The sequence below is a fragment of the Miniopterus schreibersii genome, assembly GCF_964146895.1.
Source record: "Miniopterus schreibersii genome assembly, chromosome: 9".
NCBI lineage: Eukaryota > Metazoa > Chordata > Mammalia > Chiroptera > Miniopteridae > Miniopterus > Miniopterus schreibersii.
The window spans coordinates 2,621,983-2,636,708 of NC_138118.1; the positions used below are offsets into that span (position 1 = coordinate 2,621,983).

Genomic DNA, 14,726 nt, shown 5'->3' on the forward strand with positions numbered 1-14,726 from the left:
TTTTTACAAAAGGCCAAGTGAACTCATATGCGACCCCAGTGCACAAAGGAACAAAGAAAAGCTTTTGTGGTGGTGTTTTGTGATGAAGTTTTCAGACTGAACTTTTCCCTCCCAAGAGGCCTTCAAAATACCGTGCTTTGTGGCACCCGGGCACAGTGGCGTGAGACAGACCGTAATCACGTAGCATTTTCACCAACCAGAAGGTCACAGTTGCAATGGCTCCATGTTTCTCAGGCATTCTCTCAATAAAGTTCAACTCAGAACCCATGGAGTACCCGAGACACCCGAGGTAGGCATCACACATGCAGAACAGGCCCCTCCCTTCCCTGGCCTCTCCTGGCCTGCCCCCTACCTGAAGGAGCTAAAATTAAGAGAGGCATAGAGGTCTGCTGAGACTTCAAGAAAACATCCCCATGAAAGGGCAACAGACGACCACCACCGACTTTAAATGGTTTGCACTAAGCAATCCGTCACTCCCGCGACCCTGTCAGCATTTGTGTGCGCAACTTTAAGCTTTGCGGGCCTCAGATTCCCGCAACGGACCTCGTGGGTTATGGAGAAGTTCCTTCTGCCCTTTTCTAGTGTCCTGGGCTGTGCTCCTTTCTAAGGAAGATGACATGAGATTTCTAAGTGAAAACAACCCAGGGACATAAATTCGGCCTCAGTAGCATGACATAGAAACGTTTTTATCTTAGCCTCCTGTGCGCCTGTTATCAAGTGAAATCAAACCAAAGAGACTAACCTGATTTTGTTTCCTTTTTTTTTTTTTAATGTTTTTATTGATTTCAGAGAGAGGAAGGGAGAGGGAGATGGAAACATCATTGATGAGAGAGTCATTGATTGGCTGCCTCCTGCAGGCCCCCAAGTGGGGATCCAGCGGGAAACCCGGGCGTGTGCCCTGATGGGGAGTCGAACCATGACCTCCTGGGCTCGTTTCCATTTCTATTCACTACCAACTTCTGCAATAATGGAAATGGGACTTTTTAGTCTGAGGACCACTTTTGCAGACTTGGCAGCCTCCCTAAATACACACGCCTGACTGCAGCCGGTTTCTGCTCCCAAAATCCAGCTCATCAGGATTGCACGTGAACTGGATGGTGCTATGAATAGACAGCAATGGGGAATTTCTTTTTAAAATTATACTAAAATTACTGCAAGGAATTAAAAATGTAGACTTTTCAAAAATGAAAATGATTGACACTTCCACTGTGTACCACCATATTTTTTAAAAATTAAACAACAAAAAAGTTGAAAATCTTAAATAGAAAACAACCTACTGTAAGGATATAAAGGAAAAAATATTTTTGTACAGCTGTACAATATGTTTGTGTTTTAAGCTAAGTGTTATTTCAAGAGTCAAAAAGTCTTAAAAATTTTTTATTAAGTAAAAAAAGCTACAGTAAACTAAGGTTAATTTGTTATGGAAGAAAGAAAAAAATATTATTTTATAAGTTTAGTGTAGCCTAAGTTACAATGTTTATAAAGTCTACAGTAGTGGACAGTAATGTCCTAGGCCTTCACATTCACTCACCACTCACTCCCTGACACCTAGAGCAGCTTTCAAAAATGTATGCTCCAGCCCAGCCAGCGTGGCTCAGTGGTTGAGTTTCAGCCCACAAACCAGGAGGTCAGGGTTCGATTCCCGGTCAAGGCACATGCCTGGGTTTCGGGCTCGATCCCCAGAAAGGGGTGTGCGGGAGGCAGCCGATCAATGATTCTCTCAGTATTGATGTTTCTATCTCTCTTTTCCTCTCCCTTCCTCTCTCCGAAATCAATAAAATCATATTTTTTTTAAAAACAAATGTTAAGCTCCATTCATGCTAAGTGCCCTATACAAGTGTCCCATGTTTTACCTTTCGTGCCATATTTTTACTACACCTTTTCTATGTTTAGATACACAAATACTTACAGTATTCAGTACAGCAACCTACTGTACAGGCGTGTCGCTCAGGGGCAAAAGGCTGTACCGTATAGCCTCGGCGCGTAGTAGGCGACACCATCTAGGTCTGTGTAAGCGGCCACTACGATGTTCACGCAACGATGAAATCGCCTTAGAACACATCTCTCAAAGCACATCCCCACGGTTAAGCGGAGCATGACTGTGGTTTGTTTCATCAGTGACCCGCTGAATGACATCTGTCACTTCCAGTTTGGGCTGTTACAAATGAAACTCCCGTGAACATTCGTACGCAGGTTTTCGAGTAAACGTAGTTTTCATTTATCTGGGATAAATGCCCAAGAGTGCGGTTGCTGTGTCATGGGGCAGTTGCAAGCGTCGTTTTTTAAGAAACTGGGGACTTGTTTTCCAGAGCGGCGGTACGATTTTGCGTCCCCACAGCGGTGCAGAATTCATTGTTTTCCTTCATCCTCGCCAGCATTTGCTGTTTGTAGTTTGGCCATTCTCACAGGTGTACAGTGACCGCTTTGTGTGACTTTAACTTGCATGTCCCCGCTGGCTAAGGATGCTGAGCATCTTTGCAGGTGCTTGTTTGCTATCTATACACCTTTTTTTTCAGTGAAACGTCTCTTCATACCTTTTGCCTGCATTCCAGCTGGATCTTCTTTTTTCTACTCTTGAGTTTTGAGAGTTCTTTAGTGATTCCAGATACTAGCCTTTGCCGACTATGTGGTTTGCAAGTATTTCCTTGCACTCGGTAGCTTATCTTTTCATCCTGAACGGTGTCTGTCACAGAACAAACATTTTAATATTAATGAGGCCCAATTTATTTATTTTTCCTTTTATGGGTCATGCTTTTGAGGTCAGGTTTAACCCTTTCCTAACAATAGGTCCTGAAGATTTTATCCTTTTTTTTTTCCCCCCTAAAAGCTTCATGTATTACATTTTAAGTCCATGATCCAACTTGAGCTCGTTTGTATGGGGTGTGAGGCTAACTTTTTGCCTATCCATGTCCAGTTGCTGGGGCACCATTGCTTTTGCACCTTTATCAAACATCAGTTTGACACATTTATGTGGGTCAGAGTCTCTTTCTATTGATTATGCATCTGTCCCTCTGCCTCCAATACTACAGTCCTTTTTAAAAAAAAAAAAAAATTTCAATTACAGTTGACATTCAGTATTACTTTGTATTAGTTTCAGGTGTACAGCATAGTGGTTAGACAATCATATACTTTACAAAGTGTTCCCAGTACCCACCTGGCAGCATACATAGTTGTTATAATATTTCCAGTACCTACCTGGAAGCATCCATAGTTGTTACAATATTTCCAGTACCCACCTGGCAGCATACATAGTTGTTACAATATTACTGACTGCATTCCCTATGCTCTGTTTTACATCCCCATGACTACTTTGTAACTACCAATCTGTACTTCTTAATCCCTTCACCTTTTTCACCCAGCCCCCCAGTCCCCCTCCCCTGGGTACTGGAATTTTTATAGGAATTGCATTAAACCTCCAGATCAGTTTGGTGGAGATCTGACATCTCTTTACTATGTTGGTTCTTCCAGTCCACAAACACGGGATGCCTCTCCACTTATTTAGGTTTCCTCCCATCTCATCCACATTTTGTAATTTTCAGCATACAGATCTTGTCTGTTTCCTTAGGTGAATACCTAAGTATTTCATTGCCTCTAGAGTGATTGTAAATAGTGTTTTGAATGTCAGTTTCTACATGTTCATTGTTAGTATATAGAAATGAGGTTGATATTTGCCTGTCGATCTTATACCCTATGACTTTGCTGAACTCACTAGTTCTAGTGTGTGTTTTTTTGGGGGGGGGGGTGATTGTTCCTTTGTTTTCAGATTCCTTGGGACTTTCCATGCAGACAAGCATGTCATCTGCAAACAGGGATGGGTTTTGTGTCTTTCTTTGCAATTTTGTATGCTTTTTAATAATTTTTCTTGCCTTATTGCAGTGGCTGGAACTTTCAGTAATGTGTTGAATAAGAATAGTGTGGCCCTAGCCGGTTTTGCTCAGTAGTTAGAGCATCGGCCCTCAGGTTTGATTCCAGTCAAGGGAATGTACCTCATTCGCAGGCTTGGGAGCAACCAATTGATGTGTCTCTCTCACACTGATGTGTGTGTGTGTGTGTGTGTCTCTCTCTCTCTCTCTGTCTCCCCCCCCCATTCCTCTCTCTCTGAAAAAGCAATGGGAACAATATCCTCCGGTGACGATTTAAAAAAAAAGAAAAAGAATAGTGTGAAAGTAGGCATCCTTGCTTTGTTCCTGAACTTCGGGGAACACATTTAGTCTTCCGCTGTTAAGCATGACACAGCTGCAGTGTTTTACTCCCGATCCTCTTACAAAATGTATTTTGTCTTTTTTTCCCCTCCCCCTCCCCCCCCCTTTTTTGAGAAAAAGCTTAAGACTTAGGGACTGGCCCAGCTGAGATGACAGAGCAAAAAGAAAGCGCAAAGGAGATTTCAGTACTTCCTCCTAGAGGCGAAGCTCCCAAGCGTGATAAAACCCAGAGGCTGGGGCCCCTCTGCAGCCCTAACCAGCGCTGCAGGGCTGAGCTCATCATCAGGGCCCTGGCACTTGGGGAGTGAGCTAAGGGGCCCCCTGCAGATGGTGCAGAAACTGGCTGTCGCACCGGGGAGCCTCCCGGAGCGCGGCGCCTGCACCCTCCCCGGCTGCGGCCGCGCTGCTCTGAGCTGCCAGCCGCGCCGCCTGCCAACCCGAGTTGGCGATAGGAGAGTCTCAGATGCCCAGATCCAGGGCGACGGAGCGGCCAGGGCCAGGTTTAGATTTGTGTGAGCTTTTGGCAGCGGCTCGCCCGAAGAAGGGAAATCGTGGGTGAAGAGAGGAAGCGAGTGAAGTCTTCCGTGGCTGGGGGAAAGCGACAGCCACCCCGTGCAGGCGCAAAACGTGTGACCCCAGGAACCATTCTCTTTAACGCGGGAGGGGGAGGGGCAGTTCAACCTAAAATTTAAGAAATGCAGTCCCCCTGGCCCAGGGTGGCGTCTCCGCTGGGCCCCACCCCCGGGCTGGCTCAGACCACACCTGCGCAGGTTACCCCGCGGGAACGCGCGGGCCGTGGGTGCAGGGGAGGCGCGCGCGGGGCGGGGCGAGGGCGCGGCGGCGATGGGCACGCGGGCCTCCTCCGCTAGTGGCCGCCAGCGGCCCGGCGGGGACCGGGCACCAGGCCGGAGGGGGGCGCGCCGGCCGCTGGCGCCCCGGGGCCCTTATCCCACGCGCTTTCTCCGCCGGCCCGTACCAAAGCCGCCGGCGGGGGGGAGGGCGGAGCGTTCCACTCGGGGAGGCGCGCGGGGCCGGCGCGGGGCGGGGGCGGGGGCGGGCCGGGGGCTGGGCCGCGCCGCGTTCCGTTCCGTCGGGTGTGCGCGCCGAGGCCCCTCCTCCCGGCGGCGGCGCGGAGCGAGGCCCCTGCGCTTGGCTCGGCGGGGCCGCGGAGCCCAGCCCCGTCCCCGCCCCGGCTCCCGCGTCCCCGCGCCCCCGCCCCGCGCGGGGACGAGCGCCGCCGAGCGCATGCTGATCCCTGTCCTCCTGCTCCTCAGGCGGCGCTGGCGGCGGCCCCGGGACCCGCGGAAGCCGGCATGCTGGAGAAATTCGAGTTGGAAGAAGGTGAGTGCCCCCCGCTGGGACGCGCCTCCGCCCAGGCGCCCCGGGGTACCCGCAGCCGGGTCCCCGCGCCCCGGAGGCCGCGCAGCCCCGCCGCGCGCCCGGCTCCCCGGCTCCCCGGCTGCCCGGCTCCCCGGCTGCCCGGCTCCCCGGCTGCCCGGCTGCCCGGCTCCCCGGCTCCCCGGCTGCCCGGCTGCCCGGCTGCCCGGCTGCCCGGCGGCGGGCGCTGGGGCGCGGGGCCAGCGGAGCGCGTCTGCAGCGGCCCCGCGGAGCCTCCGCCGGGGAAGCCGAGCCGGGGCCGAGGCCGGTCCCTCCTTTTGTCCGAACCGGCCGAGCCCGCAGGAGCGCGGGGGTCGGGCAGAGGCGGCTGCGGGCCACGCCGCGCGCGCGGGGGTAACCCCCCAACTGTGCGTCTGTCCATCCCTGTGAATAGCGCAGACGGTCCCCTTATTTGTATTTGTGAAAATAACCACCGCCAGGGTGTGTCTTCTCGTCGTAAATAGGGAAAGTTAAATGGGAAGAGCGGCCGGCGGAGCGCATCGGTGGGGAGTTCAGGTGACTGTCGCTCCGTCGTGCCTGTCGCCTCTTGTCCTCTCACTTGGGGTGCCCCCCCCCCGCTCTGTTTTTCCCTTCCTTACCTGGATCTTATTTTAAAGCTGTTAAGACGTGAAGGGAATGAGTTTGTTCTTCAGCCCAATTGACGTTTGAAATGGGATGCGATGGGTCGTCTTTGGAAACTGTTAAAACGTGAAGGGGGAGTAGCTTGGTTTGGGGGCAGAATTAGTATTTTAAACGGCATATAATGAGCTCACAGTGGGGAAAGAACTCGGTCTAAGACGCTGGACAGTTTGAGGAATTGGAAAGCCCTGCGCACTGCCCGGCGGACCTGCATGATTTATTCAGCGACTTCTCTTTTTTCCCCCGAGAGTATTGATCGAGTGAGGCTCCCGGAACAAAGAATGTGCCGGGTGGGTGCTGCACCTTGCGCCAAGTTTGCTTCAATATACTTCTGTTCACTCGCAGCCAGGCCGTTCCTTAAGTGACACACAGGCACAGCCCAGGTGTGAGAATGTCCCCTGGTCGTACCCGGGCCAATGGCCTGCGTCTGCCGTGTGGCTTAGGGTTTCTGCAGCATTTCACAAACATCATTAAAACAGCTACCAGATAATGCGTTCACAGTAACGACCATTAAAAGTCCGCATCCACATTTATTACTAACGTGCAGTTACGGGATGCATTTCAGAATTTTTTACTGGGACTTCCTTTGCATTTTACCCTGGTGAAGGAATCTACAATATTCTTGGGTTTTATTATATCACCAGTCGGGTTCTGGCCACTGGCCACAGGGCAGTATGGTGGGCCCCCCCCTTCCCATTAAGACTCCGAATGTCTGAATTCTAGGGGCTTTCTTTGTCCCTGATATTGGTAATGACAGTCCACTGGCTTGAGACTTTTTGCAGATTCACCCCGGGGGCAAGAGGAGAGTGGAGGGCAGATGCCCTTAGAGAGGTACCATGGTTACGGTCAAGCACACAGGCACAGCCTCAGATCTTAGCTCCACTTTTGATTGAGCTGTGTGACCTTGGGCAAGTAACTTAACCTCTCTGTGCCTTAGTTTCCCATTTATAAGATGGAGCTAACATCAGGGAATTTTGAGGATTAAATGAATTAGTCCATGCCTTGGTAGTTGGTACAGTGTAAACCCAGAGGAAAGACATAGTTAATAACATTGTTAACTAATAGTCAACGTTAATAATAATGTTAATTAAAAATCTCTTAAGTGCCATTAACCGCGGTACTGAATTCGTGGACTTCCCTACGGCCCTTATCAATGAACCTTAACATAGAGATTCTTCTCAACGCCAGTCTGATGGGTTCTTTTCTTATCTGAGATTTATTGATTTAATTATGTTTCATTTCTCAGAGCAGACATACAAGCCCTATTTCCTTTGCGTTGTTTCTGCCCATGGAATGCATGTAAACTATGAAACCTAAGCACCTAAGGAGAGGAGTTTCCCATTTTCGCTCACCTATTTTTATCTGGATTGCTCGCGCTAGGTTCGAGCGCGCCGAGTCCCACAAATAACCCTGTCAAACGTCTCTAGATCTCTAAGGAGGCAGAATGTTAAGCAGTTGCTCGGAAGCCTTTAGCTGAGCTAGAAGGAGTGGTGTTGGCGTGCCGTCTAAAATGCTGCTTTGGTTTTTTGTCGGGTTTTTTTTTGTTTTGTTTTAACTTTAAATTGCTTATTTATCCAAAAAATGGAAAAACTGAATATCAAGCCAGAATCATGCATTTATTTTTCGGGGGGAGGGAATTCCTCCCGTAAGACATTACACCCCTAAATATCCTGTGAACTGATGTGTTAGCAGCCTGCATAATAGCTGATGAGTGAGCCGCGTTTCATCTTGAAACTTCCTCCCTCTCCAGCTAATGTCATAATTTATGTATCGCGGTCCGGAAGCATTACTTAGATGGAGATACATTTGGTGTACAGGGAAACACATGATTACTAACATTCTGTTACTAAGTATTTTTCTGTTTCCTAATAAATTATAACTGATGCTATATTTGTCAGAAGCAGGTCGGAGGCACTGGCGAAATGGGAGTAATCCCTCAGAATGTCATTTTCAGCTGGGAAGGAAGAAGACCCCGCGTCACCCGGCTCTTTGCCTGGGTTCTGACACCCGCTGCCCACCTGCTTTCTGCTGTCAGCTCCTCCGACCGTCACACGCTGACGGGGGGACCTGTCTGGCGCGTGGACTGATGGCACCCCTCCTTTATGGGGAAACCTTGACCGCTTTCCTCCGACTATATATAGGACTGGTGCATGTCCTTCACCTGCAGCCTCACCTCCTCCCAGCCACACACGCCAGTGACAGGAGAGCTTTCTGGGCCCGAGAGTCGCCAGAGATGTTTTTAGGAGGCAGGTTCTAGTTCCGTGAGTCTGCGATGGGGCCCAAGCATCTGCATTTTTCTGCCAAACCCCCAGGTGCCCCTGGCTCACAGACCCCTCTCTGAGTAACAGGCCCTAGAGCAGGCGGCCCCCAGCTTCTGGGAAGGGCCAGCCGGCCTCCCTCTCCGCGGCGACCACTGGACTTGGCTGCCCCGCGGCGCGGCGGGAGGCGGCCGGCGGCCAAGGCCGTCCAGCGGGCGGCTGTTCCAGAAGCTGTATTTACAAAAACGGGCCGGATTAGGCCCACGGGCGTGGTTTGCTCTGTGTGTCCCTCACGGTCTTGGTGTGTCCCTCACGGTCTCAGTGGGGCCCTCGTGTCTCTGTGCCTTCAGATGTCACATCCTTTGAGGGTAAGACCTTCTCTGTTCCCTTCCTGCACCCTGCCAGTCTTACCAGCACATCATGGCTCAACCCAGTCTCTCTCTGCCTGAAGCCGGGCCCCAAATCCCTCCTGTTCTTCTCTAACAATTCATCTTTCGCTTCCCAACGTCTGATGTGGCTGGCACATAGTAGGTGCTCAGTGCATACAGTGGAGGTTTATACATTCGTCCCTCATCCGCAGGGAATACGTTCCAAGACACACACACCCCCGGTGGATGCCTGAGACCGTGGACAGGCCCGGGCCCTGTGTGTGCTGTTTTTTCCTGTTTTTCTTTTCAGTTAAAAGAAGCACTTTTTCGGATCTTTGGCGGATCCGAATTGCTTGCACTTTGGGGTCATTATGAAGTGAAGTGAGGGTGACTGGAACCCGAGCGCTGTGACCCCGCCCCAGTGAACCTGATAACGGAGGCGTCTAAGTGACTGACGGGCGGGAGCGTCCGGGGAAGGGGGACACTGGCCGGGGAGGGGCCCCATCCCGGGCAGGACGGGGCAGGACGCGCGAGGCTCCGCCACACTCTCTGCTTGGGGTGACGCGCAGGTTAAAAACGTGCGAGTTATTTAGCTCAGGGATTTTCCATTTCGTATTTTCGGGCCGCAGTTGACCGCGGGTGACTGAAACCGCGGAAAGCAGACCCACGGATGGGGGGGACAGCTGTGGTTACCCTGGGAGAACGTTGGGTTCGCGACATGCACAGTGGCCAGAACAGTGCCCATGGTTGTGTGTTTGCTTTTCAAGTCTTTTCGGGTCCGGCCGGTCACATCTGTGTGTGTGTGTGTCAGGACGGAGTGTCTGGAACGTACTTAGCGGCAGGACCGGGCGCGAGCACTTCTGTTGCCGAAACACGACCCATGCACGCTCCTTGAAGGAGGTGAGGCCTCGGCAGGTCCTCGTGATGAATACTCTGTCATCCCGGCACTTGGAGAATCTCCTCTGTTGTGGGCCCTGGCTGCCCTCCTGCTGTGTCAGCCGGCAGGGACTCCGGCGAGCAGGTTTTCCCTGCCGCGCTGTGGTCAGTTCGGCTTCCCGCCCCGCCAGCGGCCTTCCTTCCCCCCAGGCGGCGGGTCCCTCTGTCCCGGCTGTTCCTCCGCCACCTGCAGGACATTTTCCCAGGCGTAGCCTGTTCAGAACATGCCACCAAACTCAGATTCATAGCGCGACTGGTCAGCCTGGTCATTCAGAGGGGTCTGTGGCCGTCCAGAGGGCCACGGGACGCGGACAGGTAGGCGGTATACATACAGGGCGTCCCCCAAAAATGTACACGCACTTTCACAGCTGGTAACTCACTTAATTTTCACTCCTTTTCAGGTTTAACTGATTCGAAAGAATGGGTGAAACCAGACTAAGCTCTGAACAAAGAAAACTTATCCTAAAGGGCCACTAGACTTTTTTTTAATGGGGACACGTAAAAGATAAAGTTCACGGTGCAAACCCAGCAACAGTCGAGGCATCGAGGGCCCACAAATACAGCACAAAATGATCTTGATGTTTGCGAGTCCACTGCTTCCCGTGACCAGCAGGGCCTGCACCGGAACGGTCTTCAGTTTGAAAACAGGCGCTGACCAAAAAAAAAATCATTCATTTCTGTAGATTCTTTTGAATTTTGAAATTGAGCTGTATGTCAATAAACACGGACTTTATGACCGTTCAAAGCACATATACATTTTGGGGGACACCCTGTGTGTCTGTGGTTTTAGCTTCACGGGGATAGGACAGTTAAGGGGAAGTGTATAAAAAGAGGGGAGATGGGCAGTGACAAGAAGGTTGAGAAACGCTACTCGGACTTGCTTAAGGGCGAATTATCTCTGCCCGTTTGTGGTGACCCGAGAAAGGATCCCTGTCCCTGAGCTCGGAGCAGCTGCTCGGAGGCTCCCGAGTGCACTTGGAGGCTTCTTGACGATAGTGTGACAGGTGCTGACCTCTGGTGGCAGAGACGTCAAGTGTCAGGTTTGCGGGGACAGCACAGCTGGGGGGCTCCTCGGCCACGTGACGGAGCAGAGGCCGCTCTGGTCGTCTGTCCCCGGCCTCCACCTTCCCGTCTGAGTTGGGCCGCTCTCATCGTCTGTCCCCGGCCTCCACCTTCCCGTCTGAGTTCGCACACTCCCCTTACACAGGAGACATTGTTTCCGATTGTAGACATTGTTGCAGTTTTACCAAACGTTTCTAACGAACTGTTTCTCCTCTAGCTTACCACATGCAGTCATTTTCCAGGTGCACTTTCCCTGTCTCTGAAGTCAGGACCCAGCTGCGCATTGATGAGCTTACGTCCGACAGGAGTTGTCTTGTGGACCCCGGGGGTTCAGACGCCTGTCCAGTGGCCTGGGTGGTCCCCGCCTGCAACTCTGTGCAGGGCGGGCAAACCCTGGAAGGTTGTTAAACCAACGCCCCTGTAACTTCCCATCTTCCCTGTGAATTTTATTTTATTTTATTTATTATTATTATTTTTTTAATATATCTCCATTGATTTCAGTGAGAGGAAAGGAGAGGGAGAGAGAGATAGAAACATCAATGATGAGTCACTGATCGAGCCCGCAACCCGGGCATGTGGCCCGACCGGGAATCGAACCCCAATCACCTGGATCCTAGGTCGACGCTCAACCGCTGAGCCACGCCCGGCCGGGCTTACCTGTGAATTTTAAAGTCGGAAAACAGTTGGTGCTACAAAGCATTTGGCGTTTACTTGGAAAAAAATTGGAGGATTTTTATATTTTTTATGATGATGGTAATAGCTGGCCCTGTTCCAAGCCCCTTACGTGTATCTCCTCTAATCCTCAGGACAGCCTTAAGGGGGACGTATGTTTAGCGTCCCCCGTTTTATAGAAGAAGAAGTCATGAAAGTGAGAGGTTAGCCCGGCCAGTGTGGCTCAGCGGTTGAGCGTCGACCCCATGAACCAGGAGGTCGAGGTTCGATCCAGGTCGGGGCAGGTGCCCGGGTCGCAGGCTCGATCCCCAGCAGGGGCCGTGCAGGGGGCAGCCGGTCGATGTTTCTCTGTCATTGATGTTTCTGTCCGTCTCTCCCTCTCCCTTCCTCTCTCTGAAATCAATAAAAATTTGTTTTTTTAAAAACACGCTTTAAAAAAAAAAAGAAGAGGTTAAATAAATTACTTCGGGGGAACATGGGGGGGGCAGGTTACAAGCACAGACTTTGCAAGTCCGAGCCCCGAGCCTGTCTGCATAACCGATAGGAAATAATCCTTTACTGGGAAGCCCTCGTTCTGTCTTCTCCCCTCTTCTTTCCTTGGCCCATTTTCACGGCTCCGCCCAAGCTCCCCGAGGTGCTCGCCCGTGGCTCCTTTTTGCAGACTCCAGGGGACACGCCCCAGGCCTCTGAGTAACAGTCCGCAGAAATGTCTGTCCCTTCTCCCACACAGCATTCCTCCGACGTGTCTGCCTGTTTCTTACTTTTTTTTCCCCGGTTTGGTAACAGGCTTGGTGAGGTCATTGCGTACCTCACCGTCGCTCTTCTTTCTCGAGCATCAGACGCTGGGCGTCCTCGCGGCCCTGTCCTAGGTCCCTTCTCTTTCCACACCCTCATCCGAGACCCTCCGATGTCCTTCCCGGGCTCCGGTTACCATGACACCTGTTGCCCAGTGTCTTAATCCCATGGATTTAGTTACCCCGATGCTTTAGTAACGGGCGATCCCAGGTAGATCCCTGCAGCCAGGCCTCACCTGCGGATTTGGTTACCTGCTCGCGTCTCTGCCTGGTGCACGTCACAGCCTGTCTGCTCCAGCCTCCTGCCCCCCCCCCTTTTTTTTAAAGTGAGCCCGAGTCAGTAAGTGGCACCCCATCCGCTGAGTGTGTTTTCTGTTAACAGGCATGGTGCTTAGCCGTGGCTCCCTCGCTCTCCCACACCCAAGCTACCAGGTCCTCCCAATTTTCCTGCCTAAATATTGCGCTCCCTGGACATCTGACCGTCTCGCAGGGCCTCACGATGCCCCACAGTCGATCTGGGCTGGGAGGGAGACACGCGTTACCCACGTTTCTTTGCCATTGATTTGTAAGCTCCAGGAGGGCAGGGACCGACAACTTAATATTTACCCGCTCTCGGAGATCCTGTGATGAGCGGGACTTAGTTTCTAGTAAATGTTTGGAGTATGTGTGTACATGTATATGTGAGCTTTAACTTTTACTCTGCCAGTTAGACTTAGTGCACTTCGAGGGGTCCGGGTCATGCCTTAAGAAGAATTAAGGCCTTTGCCCGGCCGGCGTGGCTCAGCGGTCGAGGGTCGACCCAGGAACCAAGAGGTCAGGGTTCGATTCCCGGCCAGGGCACAGGCCCGGGTTGCGGGCTCCGTCCCCAGTCGGAGGCAGCCGATGGATGTTTCTCTCTCAATGCTGTTTCTGTCTCTCTCTCCCTGTCCCTTCCTCTCTCTCTAAAAATCAATGAAAACATATTAATTATAATTAAAAAAAGAAGGACTTTCTGTCGGAGGCGCTGGGAGGACATCCATTCGCCGAGTTACCGTGTCGTAATCACAGAGCAGTGTCTCTGTGGAGGGACTGAGGGAAGGACAATGGCTCGTGTGTCTCCTACCTAAATATATATATATTTATATACATATTATATATAAAATATATATATATATATATATCCCATAAATAGGAGTCCGAATATGTTTATTGCTCCCAGGAGGGGACACCTGAAAGGCAGGAACAGCGGGGGAAGCGTGTCGAGTGGCCTAGGTAACCTGGGACCCCAGGGAAGCCTTGGGTCTCCCTCCTCTGGTTGCGTTCATGCCGATGTTGGGGGGAGAGAACGTAACGTGCCTCCGATAATAAGGGGGGGGGAGCCTTTTGGGGGAGGAAACTGACTTGGGAGCCCTTGGGTTAAATTTGGTCACTTCTTTCGTCTGTTTAATCGGCCTCTCTGCCGCTCTGAGCTGTTTCCCGGGTACCTGAACCCGGGTAGGGTCGCGGAGTTCCCGCAGGCCTGGCTCCATGTGCGCGCCTGGCCCTTTGTAACTTTGTAACAAACAGGAGGCTGCTACCAGGAAACTGTTATCTTGTAGATCACAGGCTGGTTTTCCTTGAAATGCAGTGTTTACTCAGGCCACTGGCCCGTCAGCCACGCCCACGCCCGCGTCCCGGGGCGCCGGCTTATGCCCTCTGAGTGGCTGTCGGCTGTCGCTTTCCACCTTGACGTCTCCAACTTTGGGGCGCGCCCCCCTCCACCCCCCCTTTAAGTCGCGTATATAATTAGAGCCATCGTGAGTCAGACCCAGGCCGGAGTCCCGTTGCTTCCAATTAAAAGCTGTGAGAGCCCTGGCGGGTTTTGCTCAGAGGCTAGAGCGTTGGCCCACGGATTGTGGGGTCCCGGGTTCGATTCAGGCCAAGGGCACGTGCCTCAGTTGCAGGCTCAAGCCCCCGGCCCTGGTCAGGGTGCATGCAGGAGGCAACCGATCGACGCGTCTCTCACATGGATGTTTCTCTCTCTCTCTCTCCATTCCACTCTCTCTGAAAAACAATGGGAAAAATATCCTTGGGAGAGGATTTTTAAAAAAATCAACGTCACCATTAGTGCACCCGTCGGGCGACAGCCGCCCATCCGGGGGTAGGTTCCCCGTCTGTACGGCTGGACTTGCCCACGTGAGCATCGGGCGCCCGGGCCAGTCGGCAGCATTTGTGATGAGCTGTTTATCGGTCCCTGTTCCTCGGCATCACCTGCAGGAAAGATGGTGTTATCCCCACTTGACAAATGCGTTTCAGGCTCCAAGGGGTTACGTAACCGGCTCACGGTCACAGAAGGCGGTGGCGGCTCTGATGCAGGTCCGGTCTAGATCTGCTTGTTTTCCTTCTGCACTCGCTCCCCCGGGAACCTGGATGCCCGAGTCCCCGCCGGAGGGGCCTGGC

At 52.2% G+C, this 14,726-nt stretch overlaps 1 protein-coding gene across 6 annotated transcripts in view; it reads left to right on the forward strand.

The window, feature by feature from the left end:
• Window positions 1-14,726, forward strand: part of PRKAG2 (protein kinase AMP-activated non-catalytic subunit gamma 2) — a gene marked incomplete at its 5' end in the record, with an annotated part of 167,235 nt that overhangs the window by 116,740 nt on the left and 35,769 nt on the right. For all 6 annotated transcript variants that reach the window (XM_081147785.1, XM_081147784.1, XM_081147787.1 and 3 more), the window contains one exon: window positions 5,477-5,543. In XM_081147785.1, coding sequence (XP_081003911.1) covers window positions 5,477-5,543 — 67 coding nt within the window. The remainder of the gene's footprint in view (window positions 1-5,476; window positions 5,544-14,726) is intronic.